This window comes from Sceloporus undulatus, unplaced genomic scaffold, assembly GCF_019175285.1.
Source record: "Sceloporus undulatus isolate JIND9_A2432 ecotype Alabama unplaced genomic scaffold, SceUnd_v1.1 scaffold_18, whole genome shotgun sequence".
NCBI classification, from domain to species: domain Eukaryota; kingdom Metazoa; phylum Chordata; class Lepidosauria; order Squamata; family Phrynosomatidae; genus Sceloporus; species Sceloporus undulatus.
In genome coordinates this window covers 2,190,145-2,213,859 of record NW_024802940.1, presented here as the reverse complement: position 1 = coordinate 2,213,859, position 23,715 = coordinate 2,190,145, and the positions used below count along the sequence as shown (strand labels likewise).

The 23,715-nt window shown below is 39.6% G+C and overlaps 1 protein-coding gene across 1 annotated transcript in view; it reads left to right on the top strand.

The window, feature by feature from the left end:
• Positions 1–4,705, top strand: part of LOC121917446 (aquaporin-4-like) — a 23,814-nt gene extending 19,109 nt beyond the window's left edge. Inside the window, exon 5 of the mRNA XM_042443427.1 lies at positions 3,184–4,705. Within this exon, the coding sequence (XP_042299361.1) occupies positions 3,184–3,462 (279 nt within the window). The 3' untranslated portion in view covers positions 3,463–4,705. The remainder of the gene's footprint in view (positions 1–3,183) is intronic.
• Positions 4,706–23,715: the final 19,010 nt, after the last annotated feature.

Here is a 23,715-nt window from a genome sequence, read left to right as displayed (position 1 = left end):
CAAATAATAATAATAATAATAATAATAATAATAATAATAATAATAATAATAATCCAGGAGCAAGAGGAAAGTAGAACAAGCAAGCACCCAAAAAATAATGTACATAAATTGTCAAAAGAGGCTGATTTCCCTACATCCTCCAGCTTGGACTCACAGCCCTACTTCCCTGGGCAATCCTCCTTCCTTCCGACCTTCACCTCCCTTTGAGCTTTCTCCACCACCTCCTACCTCCCTCTGACAATAATCCAGGAGTAAGAGGAAATGAAAGTAGAACAAGCAGCCTGATTTCCCTACATGCCCCAGAGTAGCCCGGCAACCCAATTCCCCCTGGAAATCCTCCTCCTCCTCCTCCTTCCTTCAGACCCTCTCCTTCCTCAGGGATGTCCATTGACCCTTTCCCCCAGCTCCTTCATCCTCATCCTCATCCTCCTCCTGCTCCATTTTAGGATCCCCTCCATGGCTCCCTTCCTCCCACGGCCCCTTCCTCCTCCTCCTCCTCCTCCTCCTCCTCCTCCTCCTCCTCCTCCTCCATCACTTTCTCCACCCCCCACTTCTCTTTGACAGCCCTCTGCAGCCCAAAAGTCACCCCTGATTTCCCCCTTTCCTCCTGTCACCCTTTGCATCCAGATTCCCCTTTTTCAGCTCTTTCCTCCTCCTCCTCCTCCTCCACTTCTGATGATGGAAGGGAATGCTCTGACCACTGCCGCCCCCTGGCCCTAATCCCTCACTAAATTTGCCCCAATCATGATCGAGGGCAAGTTCAAATTTCGCACAACCTGTGTCTTTTGAGAAAAGATGGATTTTAGCCCAATTCTGGATACCCTGGGGTAAGGGGCATTTCCTTGTGCAAGCCCCGACATGGATTGTGATGGAATCGGGCCCAATATGAACTTCACATGGAAGAATTGATTTCAAACCCGGTTTTTAATGTAGTCTGAATGGCCCCGTAGACTGATTTAAAAAGAAGGACAATGCAAGGCAGGTAATAAACAACCAGAATCCAATTATAATTCAAGTAAGTACTTAGGTCTAGGCTATCTGGAATTCTGTCTCTCCTCATATCAGCCTTTCTGGGCACCAAGATCCTCAGGCAAAACCCTTCTCTCAGTTCCACCACTATCTCAGTCAAGGCTGATGGGGATGCAAAACAGGGCTCTTTTAGTGGCTGTCCTTGTAACTTGAATTCTCTTCCAATGGAGACCAGATGGTCCTCATTTCACTGTCCTGACATTAGACAAGGACTGTTTTATTCTGGCAGGGTTTTAAAATAGAATGTTTTTAAAGAATGGCCTTTAATAACCATGGAAGATCTACAAGAATTCATCCTAGAATATGAGAAAATTGAAATAGCCAAAGAGTTCCCATACCTTGCTTCAAATATTGATCCAAAGGCCAAGCCATTGGATTCCCCATCATCATGTGCATGTGATTGCTGGACAGTGAAAAAAGCCAGTTAGAAGAAAATCCTCATTTAGATGTGGTGCTGGAGAAAAGTACTGAGAATACCATGGACGACCAAGAAGACAAATGGGTCTGGAACAGATCAAGCCTGAAATCTCTGTGGGAGCCAACATGACTAAATTGAGGCTGTTGTACTATGGCCAGATCATGAGGGAAGATGAATCATTAGAAAAGCTAGGAAAGGTTGGGGGGGCAGTAGAAAGAGAGGAAGATCACATACCAGATGCCAGATGGTTAGACTTGATCAGGAAGGATAATGGACTGGTTCTGCAGGACCTGAACAGAGAGGTTGAGGACTTGGATTTTAAAGATGTCATCCACAGGGTCACCATGAACTGAAAGTCAACTCAAGAGCAGTTAACAACAATGATGTTTAAGGGGGAACTTTTTGTTTTAAACTGCACCAGTTTTTCTTTTGTTTTTTGTTTTTTATATTTTTAATTGCCTTTTATCTTTTTAAGTGTATGTTTAAGTTGTTCTAATATTGTGAATAGTTTAATTCCATTTTAATGTTCACTTTTTGACAGTGTTCCCACTACGTTTAAATCAAGATCGGGATCTGGGTTAAATGGGCATGGTTCCCACTGAATCCGATTTTAGAAATCAATTTAGAAAGGGGGGGGTGCTATTTGATCATTTTTACCCATTTTACCCCCATCAAAAAGACGTAGGTAAAATAGGGTGTTTTTTGGGCTGAATCGGTTTATTTGGAAATAAATCAATTCAGTCCACGTGGGAAGCAGATGGGTTCAAATCTGAATCAAATCCACCCTAGTTCCCACTGGCATCCCAGCCAGGGGGGCAGCTGGCATGGCCCGGCCCATCATTGGCCTCTCCTGACTTCAAAATCCCCGGCCCAACCTCCTTACTGCCTTCTTTGGCCCCTGACTGGCTTCCTTACACCTTTTTAAAAATTTCCCATTGCCAGGGAAGCTGGGACGGAGGTTGCAGAGAAGCCGGAAGCCTTGCAACCTCCTTCCCAGCTTCCCCCGTCTTCTCTGTGACCTCCTTCCAGCCTCGGGAAATTTAAAAAAAGGTTGCAGGGAAGCTGCTCAGCAGTCAAAGAAGTCGATAAGGAGGCTGGGCCGGGGATTTTGAGGCCAGGAAAGGCCAGTGACAGGCCGGGCCAACAAGCTGTCCCCTACCACTTGCCGATTCCTGAACGGATTCCTGAAACTGGCACAAACATAGTGGAACTATGTTTTTTCTGAACTGGTTTCAGGAATCGGTTCAGGAAACGGAATTTCCAGGAAGTGGGAACAGGGCCTTTGTATGTTTTAGATTGGGGTTTCTTTTTTTCCCCCCTAAGTTCCAATCTTGGGTGAAAGGTGGGATGATGATGATCACAATGATTCACTCAATATATATTTCTTTGATGTAAGGTGTGATATATCATAGGATGTTTTTTGTGTGTTTTTACCAGCCTGCCCAGACATGGCACTACAAGAAATCACAAAGCTTCAGTCTGTGAAGTTTGACGGTACTTAGGCATTCACATAATGTGCCCATGATGCCTGTCCTCTTTGAAAGAGCACTGTGGCTATGACATGAACTTGTTAAGTTCCATATTTCAGTTCAGTATCATGGGAGGAAGTACGTGCTAACTATGCTGTTCCAGGGAAAATGCAAAATGCTTTTTAGAGCCTGCTGATTCTCTGAAACATTGCTCCTCATCTGTGCTTAGCTGCATTTTTCCTCTCTCTCTCTTTCCATTTTGTACAGATATACTGGGTGGGTCCAATTATAGGAGCAGTTCTTGCAGGTGCCCTCTATGAATACGTCTATTGTCCTGATGCTGAGTTCAAGCGCCGATTCAAAGAAGCTTTTAGTAAAACAAACCAGCAGTCCAAAGGGAAGTACATTGAAGTAGAAGACACCAGGAGCCACGTAGAGACTGATGATTTGCTCCTAAAGCCTGGAATTGTCCATGTCATTGACCTAGAGAGGGGCGAAGATAAGAAGGGACGAGACCCAACCAACGAGGTGCTATCGTCAGTATGACTAGCAAGGAGCACTGAAAGCAGAGAACAGTCTACTAGCATGCCCACAGATAGCCTTCCACCCATAAAAGAGACAGATCTGTTGTAAATTAGGTACCTACAACAGTGTCAGTTTTTAGGGAGATGGCAAGATCACAGTAGCTGTGTAATTGGACCACACTCCCATCCCTTTGAAATGGTAGCAGTATAACAATGTTGAGAGAGCCTCACAGATTATTCCAGATTGATAAATGTACTTTGGGCAATGCCCATACAGGAAACCTCATGTTCCCTTTGAGTCCTGGGTGAATTTTTGAAAAAAAGCATTGATTTTTATGCAGGCAGTTATGAGCAGAGAAAATGATCTCTTACAATCAGATATGACAGATGAAACTTATCTAAAAATGCCTATAGACCCAGAAGGAAGTGTCTATCAGATTGTTCTTCTGACACTTAATTGGCTGTTGTCAATCCTGATCAGAATTTTAATTACTAAGTCTAAAGTAGGCTGAGCGACAAAAGGGCCAGCATATAGGACAGAACAAATCCTTCCAAAGCATTGGTCTTTCCCCTCCTTTCCCTTTCTTCTAGTCTTTTCATTTTTTCTTCTTCTTTCCTGCTGCTTTTGGGAGAATAATAGTACAAAGTACAAATAATTAGAAAGCGACATTTGCCATCTTGGAAGTGAAAATTATTCCCCCCCCCACTCCCCAATCATGCTAAAAATGTGCATAATTTTTGTTTTATCCCTTCCCGGAAAGTTCTCATAGGATTCATCTATTTATCACATTCTACTGCTAGAACTGTAGAAGACATACATGGACATGTCTCACAATGGATACAGTTTTATTACTTCTTGCAATTGATGCAATTCAACAAAATTTGAGCATTTCAAATTCATTTCAACATGAGGCATTCAAACTCATGCTTAACTTTCTTGTGGAATCTTGAGAGAAGTTAATTTTGCAAGTGTGATGTCCAAGTATGCAGGTTTCAGAAGATAAAGGCTTATCTGTTTTCAGTGCACTTGTTCAGAATTTTATTATGGGAATTTTATATAACAGTAATGTTAAGTTACTTAACAATTTTGCTTACAATGTGATTTAAAAAAACAGATATATACATAACAAACAGGAATTTTATTTAAACTATTACTGGGAAATACTTTGATAACTGATACTTTGCTTTCAAATATAGTAGTCCCTCGGGTTACGAAATTAATTCGTTCCGCCGCTCCGTTCGTAACCCGAGTAATTTCGCAACCCGAAAAGGCTTTCCGTTAGCGCTGGAAAGCCGCTAGCCGCGCTTTGCGGTTTGAATTTCGCGCCGAAAAAAATTCGTAACCCGAAAAAAACATCGTAACCCGGAACAGTTTTTTCCAATGTAACTTTTTCGTATCCCGGAAATTTCGTAACGCGATCAATTCGTATCCCGGGGCACCACTGTATACTGATGCTAATGGCATTTACTTTAGAACAGCTTCAAACAGAACGAATTTCCTATATACAACGCATTTTAGTGTAGGGAAAAAGTGCAAATTGCACACAGATTACCATATGCATTACTTGCTGACATGTCTACTCTGCCATGCCCACATCCAATGTGTACAAGCCATAGTCAACAGAAGTTTCTGCAGTTGCCATGTGATTTTTTTTTACACATTAATAATCAAGCAGTTGAGTGAAATCTGTGAACTTTCAATGCATCAAGAAACTGAAGCATATAATACCTTACAAGTTTATGTGACACTATGTTTTCTGAATTGTGAGTCTGCTATTTACAAGCTTCACATGTGTTTGATCACAAAGGAGTGATGTTTACACTTACTGACTGTAGTTAGAACTGAATTTTGTGATGGCTGAGGTTACTCTGTACAGGTTTCATCAGTTCCTGTTAAGGGCTGAATGAATGAAATGTGACAATCACGCAGAAACACCTTGAGAATACTTACTGCTATATGAAATGGCTGGCTGTTAATATTTCTTTGTCAAGAAAAAGCACTCAAATTTCCTATATAATGGTGACAACACACTGTTTCCTCTTTGGGAGTGATATTGTGGTAACAAAGTGATCTAAAAGAAAGCTAAAGCAGATGGAAAAGACACTGTACGACAAAGAATCAACTTGAAGGCATACCACAGTCAAAATACGGAAATCCTGTTCAAAATTGTATTACTAATTCTTCCGAAGGAAGAACATAAAAGAAAAGAAGGTTATAGACTAATCAGTAAATGGTCCACTATCAGTACATGATCCAGTTTCTTGTTAGTACTGTAAGCTACCCTTGATCCTTTCTGATAGCCAAAAGGCAGGCTATAAATGATTTATATTGAAATAAATAAAACTTCAATGGAATGGAGATTGGGCAACTTTTGATTCCTCCAGATTTTCTTGAAATAATAATAATAATAATAATAATAATAATAATAATGTTTATTTATATTTCCCGCCTCTCCCTGCAGATTGAGGTGGGATTACAACATAAATAAAATTACAAAATACAATAAAAATACATTATACCCTGAACCCTTCCAGCAATAAAATTAATACAAAATGCAACAGTTAAAAAAAACACACATCAATAGCTTGCTCTACAATAATTAAATGGAGTGGGCCATTAAAAATAGATGGGGCTCTCCTTCTTCAGGAGGTCATTCTGGGGATGCTAAGACCTACATGTATGCTTTGATTAGAATATGGACGTGCTGAAATTTAATATTTTTGGCTATCAGAAAGGGGCTACAACTCTCAGAATCCTCCCATACCCATATTGGCTGGGGATCCCAGGAGTTGTAGTTTGAAAGGTAACATTTCCAAACTCTGATTTTCATACACATGGTGAATAATATGTCAGCTGTTGCATTCATGCCAATAGTGGAACAGCTCTGTAAACACAGAAATGCTATGGAAATGAATGAGGAAGCTCTGTGGGTGGCACTGCAGTTCTAGCATCTTCAGCTAATTACTGGTACAAAGTCATTTAATACTGATGTAATTTTTATTCCAAATACAGATCAAAATAAGAAGAGTTTTTTAAAACAGGGGTCCAAAATACACTGCAGAAATAATCCAGTTTGAGACCACTTTAACTGCCCTGGCTCATTGCTTGGGAATCCTGAGAATTGTAGTTTATTGTGGCACATGAACTCTTTGACAGAGAAGGCTAAATGTCTCACAAAACTACAGTTCCCAGAATTCCCTAGCATTGAGCCAGAGCAGTTAAAGCAATCTCAAAGTGGATTATTTATCCAGCGTGTTTTAGACCAGAAGCTATTAAAAATCTTTGAAATTTTAAAACCTGCAAGGGATGTCCGTCTTAGGAATGCGAAATGTATGTACCTCTAGCTGTTGGACTACAGTTTCTGTACCCCTAGGAGTCATAGCCAGTGGTGAGGATTGTAGTCTAGCAATATGTAGAGTCCCATGCATTCCCCACCCCTGCTCTAGCAAAAAGTGATCCAATAAAAATGGATTGTGTATGCCATTTCTCAGAAATTGAGAAGTCAAAAATATCCCTCAGCTCCCTTTTAATACTAGAAGAAGAGCCCTTTCCTACAACACAGTTAAAGTACTATGATTCCACTTTAGCTGCCATTGCTACATTGAAAGGAATCCAGGAGTCTATAGCTTTGTGAGGCAATCGAGCCCACATGCTGGGAATGCCACTCACTAAACTACAAATGAGACTCAGGTGGTGTAGTGGTTTGTGTGTTGGGCAATAAGGACTGAAATCCTTGCTTGGCCATAGAAACCCACTAGATGACCCACTTTCTCAGTTGCAGAGGAGAGCGATGTTGGACCCTCCTCAGAACAAATCTTGCCAAGAAACATCCATGACAAGTTTACTTTAGGGCCACTGTTAAATCAGAAACAACATACAGTCACACAACAACATAAACCACAAGTGCCAGAATCCCATAGGATGTTGCTATGGCAATTAAGGTGGAACCACAGTGCTATAATATGTAACGGGAAAGAGCCTCAAGTATTGAGTTGTCATTTGAGTAGTCAGATGAACTGCACAAGCATTATTGGTTACATTTTCTCTGGTACAACGAAGATGAGATTGCTACAGATACAGCAGTATTTGACTGTCCTGAGAAAATAGGGCCACAATGTCAGAGGATTCTCCTGCATTATTTTGCGCTGCTAATACAGTTACTTTTTTTGTTATACTTTGACAGCAGTAAAAAAAAGTCCTGTGATTGTTGTCTTTCAATGTATGTTTTTATAATACTTCATCAATGCATGGTTTTATTTTACACTGTATTTTCATAAACTGTGATGCACCTAGAAGTTATTCTGGTAGCTTGTTAAGCTGTTGTCCCAATGAATTTCATATGTGAATCTTGTATTTGAGTTACAGGTAGTTGTTGCTACTGTGTTGTGAATTTGCAGTAGATGCAAAGTAAAATATGTAGATAATTGACTCCACTGTTAGTTAGTTTTACCTAGAATAGTCCCACTGAAACCAATAGGACTCAAGTTAGTTGAGACTGATAACTCCCATTCATTTCAGTGAGGATCCTCTAAGAAAGATCAGTGTTGGATTTAGCCTAGAAATGATGGAGGATGTGTGTCAGGAATGAGAAAGTATCCAGCGGATATGACCTAACATGCCGCCAGGCTATTTGGCTTGAGCTCTTACCAGTCCTAGGACTGGGCGATCCACAGAGCTTTCTGCAAGAAGGAACTCTGGGCAGTGTAAGTACTGTAGGTGTTCCTCTCACTGGTAGAGCAGCATTTATACCATTTCCTACTGCTCTTTAGCTGGTCAGTTACAGCTGTAGGACTGCACCCTTGATAGTTTAAAAATCTGGATGCTGAAAGTTTAGAGAACAGTGAGATGTGAAATGGATACGCCTGTGTTCACTCACATTTGTGGCATATACACCTGCCAGTACTATGCTGGTAAAATTAGCCACAAAACACTTCTTTGGCCCAATTCCCATTGGGCTATAAAGTGAATCAAGAATCAGATTATAGGAACATCGTTCTCATTTGAACTCGTGTTCAATCCTAGTTTAAATGAAATCGTTCCCATTTGAATTCACGTTAGATCCTACTTTAATTGATTTCTCTAGCAAAACCCCGAATCAGTGGTGGATAACCTGGGTTATCCTGATACCACTTTTCCAGTGGTTCTTTTGCCAGGGACCATGTCTGATCCGGGGTAAATTAATGGGAACGTTGGGTGTCCGATTTAGGTATTATGGGATGGGAGGGCCAACGCTAAAGGGGCTGGTCTGGGGGTGTCATCTGCTTTGTTCTCTTTCCTGGCATTCCAGGTGCCATTTTCCCATTCACGTAGTCTTTCATCAGTGATGCGGGAAGCGATCACATATGTAGCAGGCCTGTAGCTAGGCTGGGGCAAGGGGGCCGCAAAGAGAGGAACACAGAGAGACTTAGGCTGTATCTACACTGGAGAAATCACCCTGTTTGGCACCACTTTCACTCTTTCCTGGCTCTAGGCTATGGAATTTGGGGAGTTCGTTTGCTCCCTTTTGTAATAGGAACGATGGACGTGATTTGAATATGACGCAGGAACCCGATCCAAGCCAGACTCACAGCAAGATTCGTCACTTTATAGCCCAATGGGAATGGGGCCTTTGTGATGTACGTTTATTTTTACCACATGTGTATTTTGTATTCTCTAGAAATAATTATACCAAAAAAAAAATCTTTGTAGTTATCTACAAAGGCAGTTACCTAAACTGTAAAATACTATATGTGCCTACTCAGAAGTAAGGCTCACTAACTGCAATGGGACTTACTTTCAGGTAGGTGTATAAAAGAAAGGGGAAGCTATTTCTAAGCACATGCCAGTTTTCCCACCATCCTGAAAATTACACATTTGAGTATCAAATTGTTATTTGCTGATGTTGGAAGAATCTGGAGTAAACTGGGAAAGGCATGGTGTTCTGATTATCTCTGTAGGCAAAGATGCCATAAAGTGAACATGAAAATCTTCCTTAAATAAATTACAAAGCAAATTATCTGGAAATCTCAGACCAGTACTCAAATTTATCTGTTTTAAGATGCAAAAGATAAAATCCTCTGCCACTTGTGGGAGCAATGCCACTTGTAGAACTAAATCTAAAAGTATAAATAGGCAATTTAAAAATAAACTAATAGTGTCATTTCATCCAGAACTAATGTGATAATTGTATTATAAATCTCAATTATAACATTCGGAATAATCTACTTATTGTAGAGGTGCTACTGTTAATAATAGATTGTGATCTTGTTTCCCTTGTGTTGTGCTCTGTCCTTTACTGTAGTGTTGTAATTAAACAATTGCCTGTTTTGATTCATCTCTGCATTTTCTTTTTTGATAAGGTAAAGACATCATAATATGCTCCAACATATTTTCAGAGTGAATCAGTACTATCTTTATAAGCAAAGCATAGTTGTATGTTGAGAGGAAATATATTCCTGATATATTTCATTATGGAAACTTCAGGTGTTCTAAGGCAATGTCTCATCACCACTCTAAGTACTGTAGCAATCTTCTAAGGCATTTGCACCTACAATCCTAAGTCACTAGTGAAAAATCAATGCTTAATAACAACTGTCATGAAAATCTGGATCTTGCTGTTTGTCCTGACAAGAATATACTTTTTGAATCAATGGAATAGTGAATCATAGCAGTTTTCTATATGTGTTGACTCACCTACTCAACAATTGATTCAGTGTATCTGATCTAGTTGGGATGGATTAAGGGAATTCAGGCCAATTGTGATCCCTAAAACAGAAGCTCAGGTATAGCTATAGTTGCTCCAAGTGAAGTATATCACACAATACTAAAGAAATGACAAGAAAATGAAGAAGATTATGACTGGTGGTTAATTTCCTAACTAATAATTTTATGAGTTAAACGAATTCTTTTTCACCATATTTGAATAGTGAGTGCAAAGAGAAGTGTCAAAAGACAATGCCTTCCCATGATAGTACTGCAACTTTGAGATGCCCTCTTACAGGAGAGTTGTCTGGTGCCAGATCACGATCTTTTAAATTTTGTACATACATTTGAATTTATATATAAAAATTTAAAAACCAATACACTAAAAAGAAATTCTAAATCTAAACAGTAAAAGTGAGAGGCTTAAAACTGTCAATCACCATTTACAAATAAGAATTTAAATTATTTTGGACATATAATGAGAAGATATGACTCCCTGAAAAAGATAATAATACTTGGTAAAGTGGGAGGCACTGGGGAGGGGAAGGGAGATCACACTACAAGTGATGTGATTCAATCAAGGAAGTCATAGCCCTGCATTTGCAAGACCTGAGCCGGGCAATTGATGACTGGTGATCTTGGCGGTCTCTCACAGGGTTGCTGTAAGTCAAAGTTGACTTGACAAAAAATAATAATAACAATAACAAAATTAAATTGCAGTCAGCCCCTCAGATCTGTGGATTCCTTATCCAAAGATTCACCCTTGAAAATATATGTTAAAAATAATTTAGCAAGCCTTAATTTTACCATTTGATATAAAGGACATCATTTTACTATGCAATTCTATATAATGGGACTTGAGCATCACAAATTTTGATATCCATGGCAGGTCCTGGTACCAAATTCCAAACCCAATGGATATCAAGGGCCCACTGTATGCATAAAATATATATACTAAAATTATATAGATAGCTATATATTGAAAGTGAGCAGTTGTGCAGGGAGTGGGGACCATTTTTCTTCCCTGTATCCACTTGCAGGCCACACTATCAGGTTTCAGTGCAGCTGAAGTGACACATCACTTCTAGCCACCATTTCAGCTGATTTGGGATCTTTTCCCCACCTTTCTCCTCATTCTGCTCCTTCACCTCCTCCTCCTTCTGTTTCAGGGAGATGTGGGGGGCAGGCTTTGTAGGGTTAGGGAAAGGAAACAGCTGCATTTTAAGGCAATTTTGGCTAGTTTAGGGCCAAAAGGTTACCTGAAAATAAGTCCCTCGATGTTTTTTTGTTTTTTTTAAAAAGGAGAGGGTGGGGGAGATTTCTGGAGGGTCCCAAGGGTCAGACTTAGAGGCCCCAAGGGTTGCATGCAGCCCGCAGCCCACACTTCTCCCACACTTGCTATAGATAGAGATAAATAAAATTTAGTACTTTAAAATGCAGATCAATAGTTTTAAGCCTTTTCAGTTTTACTGTACGTTTTACTGTAAGTTTATAGTTACTGTCACTTTTAAAATGATTTTATTCTGTTGGATTTTTGATTTATGTGCACCCTACAGGAACCAGTATGATGTAATGGTTTGAGTGTTGAATTAGGACTCAGAGTTTGTCTAGGCCATGGAAACCCACTGGATGAACATGAGCACGTCACACTCTCTCAGCCTCAGTGGAAGATGCTGACAAAACTCTTAGCAAATCTTGCCAAGAAAAACCAGTGATAGGTTTTATCTTAGGGTTGCCATAAATTGGGATCAACCCAAATGCACAGAACAAGACTGTGTCCTACCATGAAAACCTCTTTGAGATTAAGGTGCAATGAGTGAAAATGTAAAGATTTAAAAAAAAAAGAATAAGAAATTGTTCATATTCCAACTTGTATGAAAAACCATTACTATTTTCTGCTGCAATCAATTCCATTAGGTTCCTGTCAGAAAAAGAACTAAGGATGTATCTAACTACAGTATATGCTAAAGCTGTTCCAGTAGTCATTATTCCCTGGAATCTCTGGACTAAATCCAATTAATAAATCTAATTACAGTAGCCCTATTTAATCAATGGGAACCTAGTAAATCAACAGTTATGTAAGTTCCATTGATTTAATGAGTCTATTCTAAGAGGGACTAACAATTGGACTGAGGCCACTAGTTCTGCAAAAGGGCTACTGATCTTCTATTTAACCCACAATTCCCCCCATTCTCTGGAGCAAAGCCATGGAGGCTTAGCTGTTATTATTTTCAAGTATAGTTCCTATTGTGTATAGGCCATAAGAAATTGTTTGGTTGCAGATGAACTGCTTTATATTTAAATAGTTTATATCAAGTCTGGGGAGAACATGACCATCCAGATACTGAACTACATGTCCCATCATCCCTTACATTGGCTATGGGATGAAACGTCATGCTGCCCCTTTGAGTGCTGCATTGGAGCTGCAGCAACTGCACTCTGCAGCCCTGTTCTGGTGTTTTTCTGACCCAAAAAGAAGCAACAAAATGCTACTCCTTTTAGGGGTGGAAAAAGGGCACCCTTGCTGTCACCGCTGCAGCTTTTTGACATTTCAGAGGCACGGCACATGTAAACACCATGCCGACAAAACACTGTGAAGCTGATGCACATGTGGTCAACTGTGCAGCTTTCCAATGGTGTGGGGGAGGTGTCAGAGCATCTAACTGCCAGACTGTTTTGCCCCTCACTTGGCTAAGACTGAGTTACAGTCCAACAACATCTGGAGGACCATTTGTTCCTAAGCCCTATTTTTAAAAAATATTTTGTCATCCCAATGCAAAGAATTATAGAAGAAGCAGATAGTTCTGTTTTGTTTTCTGGTGCTTTATTTGTTTGGAGTTGTTTTAAAAATGAGAGTGTGACTTCTTTGTAGACTTCCTTTTTAAAAAAGGAGTGTGCACCTTTAATTAATAAGATTTTAATAGGATTTGTAACAATTGCTATATTAGCATAAGATCCATCAAACTTAAGTTTTCATTCTTTCACAATGGCCAGACAAGTCCTCTGAGAAAAATTCACCAACAGGGCACGATGACATTGGTACTCATTCCCAGTTCTCTGTCTCCAGCATTTTCAGCTCAGAATTATGTTGACTATCTGTGGTTGATTGTCTAGTTAAGTAGCCATCAACAGATCTTGACTTCTTAAAGGGATTTACTGCATAGTTTGTAAATCCAGAGTGCTAGGCAGTACCATCACAGCAAGTTTGCTTGTCCTAGGAAGATCACACTTCCTTTATCTTAAATTTGCTACCTGTTGATCCCAAATTTTGTATAATTAAGAATCTCTGCCTGTTAATTTTCTCTTTATCATTATTTTATATATTTCTACATCTCTATATCTTTTCCCCTCAGCACACTGCTTTGAAAACAAGCCCTGCTATTGTGGTCCTTCATGAGGAAGATTATCCCTCACCTCTTGGTTATTTTAGTTGTATTTTCACTGTGTCTGAATCTACTGCACAATTAAACCCATATACTGTAATAGCTCAGTAAAATCAATGGGAGTTATAGAGGTGCTTAATTCAACTGTGTTATAAATTGCATCTCTTATCTTCTTGAATGTTTAAAAGGTCCACCATTGTTGCACATGTAAGGCATGTTCATCCTTTGCTGTTTATGCTCCAGTGAAGTCAAGCTATTCAGTGTATGTTGTGTGAATTGCTGTTTGTCAAAAGGGTCACATTAGTTAATCTAGGGAGGTCAGGCTTACTCAAGGTTCATTTGGTTTTCTCAAAAATCCTTTGTTAATTCAGATCATAAGTCTACTCTCCTCTATCCAGGATTTACATAATTTCCAGTCTTGTGACTTTGGAGATGCTTAACTGTAGACTCTCTCTGTATTGATGAAAAGTAGCCTATCTGAACAGCAAAATGAGATGTTAACAGTGGTGACATCAAGTCATCCCAAATTCATAGGTGCTGAATGTAGATGAATACACAATATGTATTCTTGTCTTCTATAAAAGATCCATGTGCCAAAAGAATGACAATAATGAATGGCATCTTCAAGCCTCTCTTAGAGATAAACCACAGTGCTCAAATATCTATTTATTTTATTTATTTAAAGTATTTATAAATTGCTTTTCTACTCAAGGGGCCCACAAAGAAACATTTTATTTGACAACATTCAATGAAGTCACAACAGAATAAAAACAAAACAAACAAAACTTTAAAACAATTTTAGAAGCCAAAAGTCACATTCAGCACTATCTAGGAAACTTTAGGATCCTTCACATTTTATTGAATTGCAACTCCTACCATGCCTTACCATTGGGTATGCTGCTAAATTTTTTGGGTTTAACAGCCTAACTACATCTGGAGGGCTACACATCCTTTACCTCTGCCCTACACTTTTAACTGCTGATCTACAACTCTGTAAGGATGGACCAAAACTGGCTTCCCTTTGGAAGGAGGCTCTGTAGCCACCTCCAATAAAAGTTTTGATGAAGATTTCATGTTGGAGGAGAATTTTTTTCAGATTTCCTGGATCCAAACCATTCATGGCTACAGAGGTCAGAAGCAGCAGCTTGATTTAGACTCAGAAACTGGAAGCTAGTGTAATCAACGATTGATCATTTCTAAAGTGTATACATTTTGCACTAATGGTAGGTTGAGAACTCTTTTCAAGGTAAACCCCACATATAGTACACTACAGTAGTCTGTTGGTGAATCTACACTGTAGAAATAATGCAGTATGACACCACTATAACTGTCATGACTTCATCCTACAGAATCCTGTGGTTTGTAGCTCTGTGAAGCGCCAGCACTCTATGGCAAAGAAAGCTAAAGACTGCATTAAAAATTTCAGGATTCCATAGGATGGAGCTATATCACTTAAAATGGTGTCAAACATTATTATTTCTACAGTGTAGATGCACCTTGTGTGAGAGTAAGTAAGGCATGGGCATGGGTATATATTTAAGTTTATTTTCAACTTGATGAAATGTAATATTTTCAGCATTAGGAGGGATACCCTGGTCAAGATGCAATACAACTGCTGACAGAGCATGATACTCCGTCGCCATAGCTCTGCTTGTAGACCAGTGTGATAACTTCTTCTCCACTGCAAGAGTAACCAAAGACTCTTGGGTATATATTCATCCCAGCCAGTGACTGGCCAGGAGGTTGCAGTTTGAGATGACCAGCTGTCCTTGTGCACCTAAGGGAGGAGAAGAAGCAACTGTCCCCTCCCATGAGCAAAGGCAAAAGTGGTTTCTCAGTGTCCAGGTGGGCAGCTTTCATTCCTGAGGACAATCTGTGTGTGTGTGTGTGTGCGTGTGTGCGTGTGCGCGTGCACGTGCGTGCTGCACGCAGGAGCCTCTGGCTGCCATTTCACTTCCAGAAAGAAAACAGCATGACAAAAGGTATTACAAGTTACCTCGTTCCACAATGTCTTTAGAAGCACAGTAGTATATGCCAGCATAAAATGACATACAGAATTCTGGCCACTGAGTGATAATATCATCCACATGCCAAGCCCATAAGTAAGCAGAATTCTAAACATTCCTAACCATGCCCATATATTGAATCATTCAAGTTTGGCATAGGCTAGGATAATCCATAAAACTATACCTCATGCCTATGCCAAAATTGACTATTAAAGAAAACACTGTAACTTTCATCTTAATGTCTTGAGGTCTAATGAAATTGATTAGCTCTTCATACTTGACACACCCTCTAGAAGTGTAGAAACTGTGTGGAACCAAACAATAAAGCTATCTAGCAAACATGTCCCCATGAGATGCATGGTAAATATTGAATTTGACATAGGACTTGAACAAATTTAGGGAAATATTGGGTAGTCTGTTGAGATGGGAAATACTGTGGCTACCAGCATCATGAAGTGCTATGAATCTGACCCAGAACAGTTGTTTGTGTGTATTGTTATGTATTGATCTATTATGTATTTTGTACAGAGCAGAAGTGTTAATGACAAAGAAACACATCTTTCATGTATATCAGTAAACCACATTTACTTTTTGCCTGCAGAAGTTGGCTTTAAATTTGAATGAATTTCCCAAAGGGTATTTAAAAAAAAAAGCAGAAGGAGATAAGGACACCAAGTTGCCATAAGAAATGAAAAGTTCTCTTCACAAGCCCTTAGGGCAAACTAGAAAGTAAAGAAAAAAGGAGGGGGGAAATTACATTTCATTGCATGGTAAAGTTGTTCCTGCAAACTTCTGAACACATGCCTGGGGACAATACTTTCAAAATAAAGACTTAATGTGTAGAGATGAAATATGACAGAGAAGGGACAAAACAAGCTACAGAGATCAGGGAGCTGTTGGGCTGTGCTGTCATTTGCCTGGTGGTGATGCTTCAGAGAAACAGCTGCACAACATCTTCTCAAAGCTAATTTGGACCAGCTGCATCACAAACAGGAGGCACATAAGCAAGGACAAATGTTTTCAAAAGCACTTATTATTTCTCACTCTCCACAGCTGTCCAGACCAGTTCAACTTTACTGACTGGCATACACAGCTAAAGGACAACTGAGAAGCTTCTGTAGCCTCTAGACTGAAATCTGAGCATGTTGCTCTGTGGCCTACAACCTTTTCTAACTAAAAGTGCCTAAAACAGAAATGGGGGATATCTGCCCATGGGAGAAGGAAGAGGTCAAAGAGTCCATCTAGATATGTCCCTCAAAATAATCAAGTCCTCAAGCTACCCTTAGAAATGGATACTGTAGATATACATTTCTCCTTGGACTGAAAAATCCCAGCTGTCATCCGCACCAGTTCAAAAAGGCAATTGTTTGGTTTTTTTTTTAATTCATTCAGAGGTAGGGTACAGGGACTATCCCTCTAATTAAGAGTTTGGAAAAGTTACTTTTTTCAAACAAAGTTTTCATAATTTATCTAAAACTTCTGAAAGGGCAAAGGCTCTCCATTCCAGTTTTATAGCTAGGTACAATGGTATGGGGGACTCATAAACCACTGTACAATCCTATGCACAAATCACTTATTTTGGACACATTCTAGGTTTCTGTGACTTACCAGGTGTCATTTTCCCCTGCTGTTGGAAACTACGTTGTGGTTATGCTTGGTTTGCCAATATAATAATAATTATTGTTATTATTTATTTATTTATTTGTATCCCGCCTCTCCCATTTGAGGATCGAGGCAGGTAACAGCAAGGAAAATTTCAAATACAAAGTTACCAAAAAAATAAATACATAAGGGAACAGTCCCCCCCCCCCAAAAACCCACCCTTCTACCCTCCCTCCCATCAATACAAAATAACAACAATAAAAACATTTAACTGGAATAACATCAGTTAAAACAGCTTGGCAAGAAGTGACAGCAATATGACAATAATGGGCAATAATGAGGGGGGGTGCTGATTAACATGGGTGGTTGATTCTGTTTTAGGAGAGGTTACTCTGGAAAGGCCTGCCAGAAGAGGATCGTTTTTATCGCCTTTTAAAAAGCATTAAGAGATGTGATTGGACAAACCTCCTCCGGCACATCATTCCAGATATTTGGAGCAGCAGCTGAAAAGGCCCTCCAGGAATTCACTACCAGTCTAGTTTTTTCCTGATTGCAGTAAGTTCCTCCTGGAGGACCTGAGTGTGTGGGAAGGATTATATGGGAGGAGGTGTTCCTTCAAGTAAGATGGACCAAGCCATTTATTGGGATTATTAGAAAGTTTGTTTCTGACATGAGCAGGAATACAGCTACCACCAAAGTGGTTTTCCAGAACTCAGGTGACTTTGACAAAGAAAGACCTGCTATCCTAAACATACCTTGCAAAGTAAGATTTCCTGCAATCAATAGAACTTTTGTTTCCATGTAAATGGGTTGATAATCATTGGGGGGGGGGATTCAGTCTGTGTGCTTGATGACTGCTAGCAAGTGGACCTCACGGGAGGCTGGAAAGGTGAGGAGTTGTTTGCCTTGCTAATTAGAAAGACTGACTCTGAGATGAGCTCATGGTCCCAAGGTGGCAATGATTTGTTCTAACCTCTTTGGAGAATGAGTAATTATCTTGGTAGAAGATGTCACCTGGTTTATGATACATAGTCATAATAATCTATTGGAAATGGGGCTTTAATTTTCATTTCAAAAGATAATTTAACAGTATCCAGTAGAAGCTGGAAAAATATATTGGATGGCAAGAATGAAATGCACTGGGGTGCTAATTAATGCAGTGGAAGGATGACCAATTATTTTTGTTCATTAAAAAATACAGGTACCTTGGGATTAGATTTGAACGTAGTATCCACCATCTACTGTTCCAGCAGTTTACCTTAGCTGATTTTGTAAAAAGGAATATGAATGTGAAAATGTCGTGGGGAAGACTACCAAGCAGCATGTTTATGAGTGTGACATATGTTCTGATAAGTATGTTTAGGCAAAATATCAGTATTATTTTACTCTTGGCCAAATAGTTGTGATTGGGAAATGCAACATCTGAAGTCCTGACTTTTCTTTATAATTAAAGGCTCCTAGGTAAGACATTATCAAACCTCCACTTTTCTCCTCCCCAGTTTTTAAATAAAAATTGTCCTCTACCTGAAGTTGCCCTGTTGGACAAAAATAACATATAGTTTGTTTTTCTCTAGTAGGGCTAACAAAAGCTTGAAGAATGAAGAGATTTTAAACAAAAAACACAACAGAGAAAACAGTAAAGAGAACACTCTCCTCTCTCTGGAAAAGCTACTGTCTATTCCCATAAGAAGAAGAAACATGTGGTGGTGGCAGGTGATTTTCTTTTTAGAGAAACAGAAACTGTGGTGTGTGTGCCAAATAACATCTCTCAAGATGTGTGCTGTCTCTCTGGGGTGAAGATCTATGATGTAACAGAGAGGTCAACTAAACACATCAAGCCAACTGACCATTGTCCCCTTCTTCTGATATATATTGGAATAAATGATATGGCAAGATATGGCCTTCAGCATATTATAAAGGCTCTAGCAAGGAAGCTAAAGGACTTTGGGGCATGGGTTGTTATTTCATTACTTCTTTCTGTTGAGGTGGAAAAATACAAGAAGTGAACAACTGACTCCACAGATGGTGCCACCAAGAAAGATTTTGCTTCTTGGCCAATATTATGGGCTTTCATGAAGAGGGACTTCTGGCAGGAGATGGGATAGTCGAGGAAAAAATATTTGCTAGGAGTCTTACAAATCTGATCAGGAAAGCTTTAAACTGAATTAAATGGAGAAGGGAGACAGTGTTCTAGACAGCATGGGAACACCAAATACTGTGGGAACTGACTTTAATGATATTAGGAAATTGGGCCAGTTTAAAAGAACCCAAGAGTGATCAGGAAAAACAACAGTGTATCAGCAAGGGAGACTAACCCATGTCTGTACACTACATTAGATTGCACCTAATCATTACAAAGAACTTTTTTTTTACTGTAAGAGCTGTTGAATAGTGGAATAGATTACCTTGGAGGGTGGTGGATTCTCCATCGTTGGAGGTTTTTAAGGAGAGGTGAGCATCTTGTAGGAGTGCTGCAATTGTGTATTCCTACATAGCAATAACAGGTTGGATTAGACAACCCTTATGATTTGTATTGTTTCTATCTCTTTCTTTATCCAACTTATCCTCCACTTTCCAAGGATCCTACTAAGGTACTTTAAAAAGTCAGGAGACTATGCAGTGTGGATCTAAAATCAGTGGATTTGATTCCCCCCCCCCCCACAACTCCCCTTAATTATACAATCCACATTTTCATTGACCTGTATCAGAGGCAACAGCTTTGATTTTCAGCTAGGCCCAGGCAGTTGGTCTTGTACATGTCACATGCAGTATTGAAGTGAGAGAGCATGTCAGCATGACATTTAACCCACCATTGACAGATGGGATCAGCATAATCCAAGTAGCATAGGGGGCTAAAAGGGTCACTAAACCTTTTCACCAATCTTTCACAAGTCCATGTTCCAGATACTCTTCAATCATGATATTGATGTTCTGAGGAGAAATTGTTAGTCTAGTTTTTAAAATCAATGATTACTCATAGATTTTTGGAGCATTATACTCTAAAGCCTTCCCTTGAACAAATTCTGCCAAGAAAGCCCTTTGATACATTCACTTTAGGGTCATCAAATGTCAGAAATGACTTGAAGGCACAAAACAGCAATACTCTAAAGATACCAGATCCCATCTGATCTTGGAAGCCAATCAAGGGTCAGCTCTGGTTAATACTTGAATGGGAGACAGCCAATGAATACCAGCTGCTATATTTTAGAAAAAGGAATTGTCAAAACCACATCTAGGTATTCCTTACATAAGGAAACCCTATGGAATTCATGGGGTTGCCATAAGCTGACATGCATCTTGAAGGCACATACACACATGTCTATTGAGATGATAAAGAAAACAAACATGAAATTAAAATACATGGGATCAAAGCAATGTGCGAATTGATGGCTGGTGTTATTAGTTAATGGCTGTAATAGTTAGTGTTCCTTGGGAAAATCATTAGCCTTCCATTTATGACATTCCTGGTTCAACTTCTCTGAAAACTGATTGCCTTTCTCTTTGGGCCCTCAAATATTTTTCACATTGCACATTGCCCTTGAGAGAGAACATGCTGTTCCCCATTCACTGACAAATGCACTATTCTATAAAAATAAAATAATGATAATGATAATTGAGACACTTGCGTCCCAAGACTCCCAAAATGAATTTCATGTACAAGATTTCGAGTCATACCAACTCAAACATACTGTCCCAATATTATTAAAATCCAATTTGAAATAACTGGGGTGTCCCCAGCCTCCCCCAAATGATTTTCATGCATGCTATATGTACTATATTTTAAGTCAGACCATCTCAAACATACCCTCTAAATATGGTGAAGAAGCCATCCAACTGTTTTTACATAATGCAGTAATAAACAGAAAGAAATGTAATTTTAGTTATTCACAAATCTACCAACAACACACTGTTTTGTGTGTTCTCCCTGAGACAGAAGCATCGAACCATTTCTCTATAATGTAGAAATCTCTTACTTCCCACAATAACACTAGGTGGGTTTTTTGGGGGTGAGGTTGTTTTTCAAATCACTTTGCCAAAAAAAGTGCTTATCTGGTTTTGGGGTTCACTCCAGACCCAGTTTTATCTGCGGATATTTGCAAGCAACCCAAACCCACACTGCAGCAGGTGGCCCCTCTTACTGCCACCTCTCAGTTAGAGACCTGTAGCTGTTCTTCCTGCTCTGTTCCTGAAATGACCTTTGCATAATGTGTTATTGACAGTTGCCCTCCAGGGCACTATGTCATTTGCCACCTTCAAAGGAATCAATGAAGTTCTTGGTTTTGATAATCAGCTTTAATTGCAATGAATCAATATCAGAGACTAGCTTGCTCCTGAGCATGGATTGTGGGATATGTTTACCAAACATTACCAACAATGCCTTGCACCGTATGAGAATATTATAACTGATGAATGATTACTAGCATCCCATAGCCATGAGGAATAACATAACATTCTGGCTGTGAGGCAATTTCAAAAGTCACAGGTTAATGATGCAGCCATACACAACCACACCCATAGATTGAAAAGGAGGGGAGAGGGAGAGGGAGTGAGAGAGTTGAAAAAAGCAACTGAAAGCACTGTTATCAGATTAAACCTGGACCCTAGGTGGATACTATAAAGTTAAAGTAGATTTAATAAAATTATTATCATAAGTGTTTATAAACCGCATCAAATATTTCAGTTTCCGCTTGCCTCAGTGATGTCTATTGTAATGGAAGAAATAAACAGCAGCCAATGACAATTTTGAAATTCCCAGGGTTTAGGCATTGAATTCAGAGGGATAGGAGTGGCATCATTCTCTCAGTTAAGGCCACATGGCATCACAATGTCAAATCTATAGATTCAGATGTTTTCTCAAACATGGTTGCACCACAGAACTTCTCTATTGGAATATATGGCCATGCTGGAAAGACTGTATCTCAAAGAATTAAAATGTGTTGCAACAAACTGTTTCAAAATTTGGGTGGTGATGGCTGATATGTGGCTTTCAAAACAATTTGACAGGTGGGCAAAGTACAGTATACTCATCTATATGTTGTTGGACCACAACTCCTAGCCATCCTCAAATTGGCTGTGCTGACTAGGATTGATGGATGTTGTAGGGCAACAACATCAGCAAGCAGGGCTTACTTCTGCTTTAAAGTTTCATGCCAAAGAAATGATATGCAGTATTTTTTCTTGCTTCAGTGCATAATGGTGCAGTAATCATAGACAAGAATTTAAATCAATCTTTATTATACTTAACTCAAAAGTAGCTTGGATACTTGTGCCCAGATGTATTCCATCCACACTTCCAAAGTGATAAGTTGTCATTTCAAATATGGTTAACATTGTCATTAACTGCTTATACTGATCAAGACATGACCAATCCATGATAGTATTAGCACTCCATAAAAGTGTCTTCCTGGCAGAACTACCTCTAGATTTGATTCAGATTTGATTCCAGATTCGGACTGTCAGATAGTCAGCTTGCCTCAGACTTTAAGAGTGGCAACCTCAGACCTCAGTTGATGCAATGACTAAAAAATTGCTCCAATATTCCTCATCTGGAATGCTGTGTCCAGTTCTGGGCACCACCATGCAAAACGGATGTTGAGAAACTGGAGCGTGTCCAGAGGAAGACTACCAAAATGGTGAAGGGCCTAGAAACCATGCCCTATTCTATGAGGAGAGACTTGGGGAACTGGGTATGTTTAGCCTAGAGAAGAGAAGGTTAGGAGGTGATATAACAGCCCTGTTTAAACATTTGAAGGGGTGTCATACTGAAGATGGAGTAAGCTTGTTTTCTGCTGTTCCAGAGAATAGGACCCCAGAGCAATGGATTCAAGCTACAGGGAAAAAAGATTCCACCTCAACATTAGGAAGGACTTTCTGACAATATGAGCTGTTTGACAGTGGAACACACTCCCTCAGAGTGTGGCGGGGTCTCCTTCTTCAGAGGTTTTTAAACGGAGGCTGAATGGTCATCTGTTGGGGGTGCTTTGATTCTGTGTTCCTGCATGGCAGAATAGGGTTGGACTGGATGGCTCTTATGGTCTCCTCCTACTCTATGATTCAGTCTGTTTCGTGTAACTGTTTTGTCCATCCTATTCCATCAGTTGTGAACTGTAATGCTTGTGTATGAATTGTTGGATAGCATAAGTTATGATTACAAGGTCTAGGAGACAGGGTTTTGTGCATCTATACCAGCAGAAAAAATCCTGGTGCAGCCCAGAGTATTCTGCTCTGGAACTACACTACATAAGGACCATACATACCAGCACAACAGTGAGGCAAAGCCACTTTGCTGTCCAGATGGTTGGCCAAGCCAACCAACTGCACATCAGCATCAGTGCTCTGTCCTCCTTAGGGCATTACCACCATGTCATGATTTACAAAAGTTACTTTTTAAGTCTGCAGTCATGGCCTGCACATGTTTTGAGATGTAGTAATTATTTTGCCATAGTGGTACTGTATAAAATGGTAATCAATTGGTTTGCAGTGGAAGATGAAAGGACTTCAAATATATACTGTGTGTGTGTGTGTGTGTGTGTGTGTGTGTGTGTGTGTATTCTGAACATTTGTTATAGTGATGATGCACATTTTTAGATTATTATTATTAT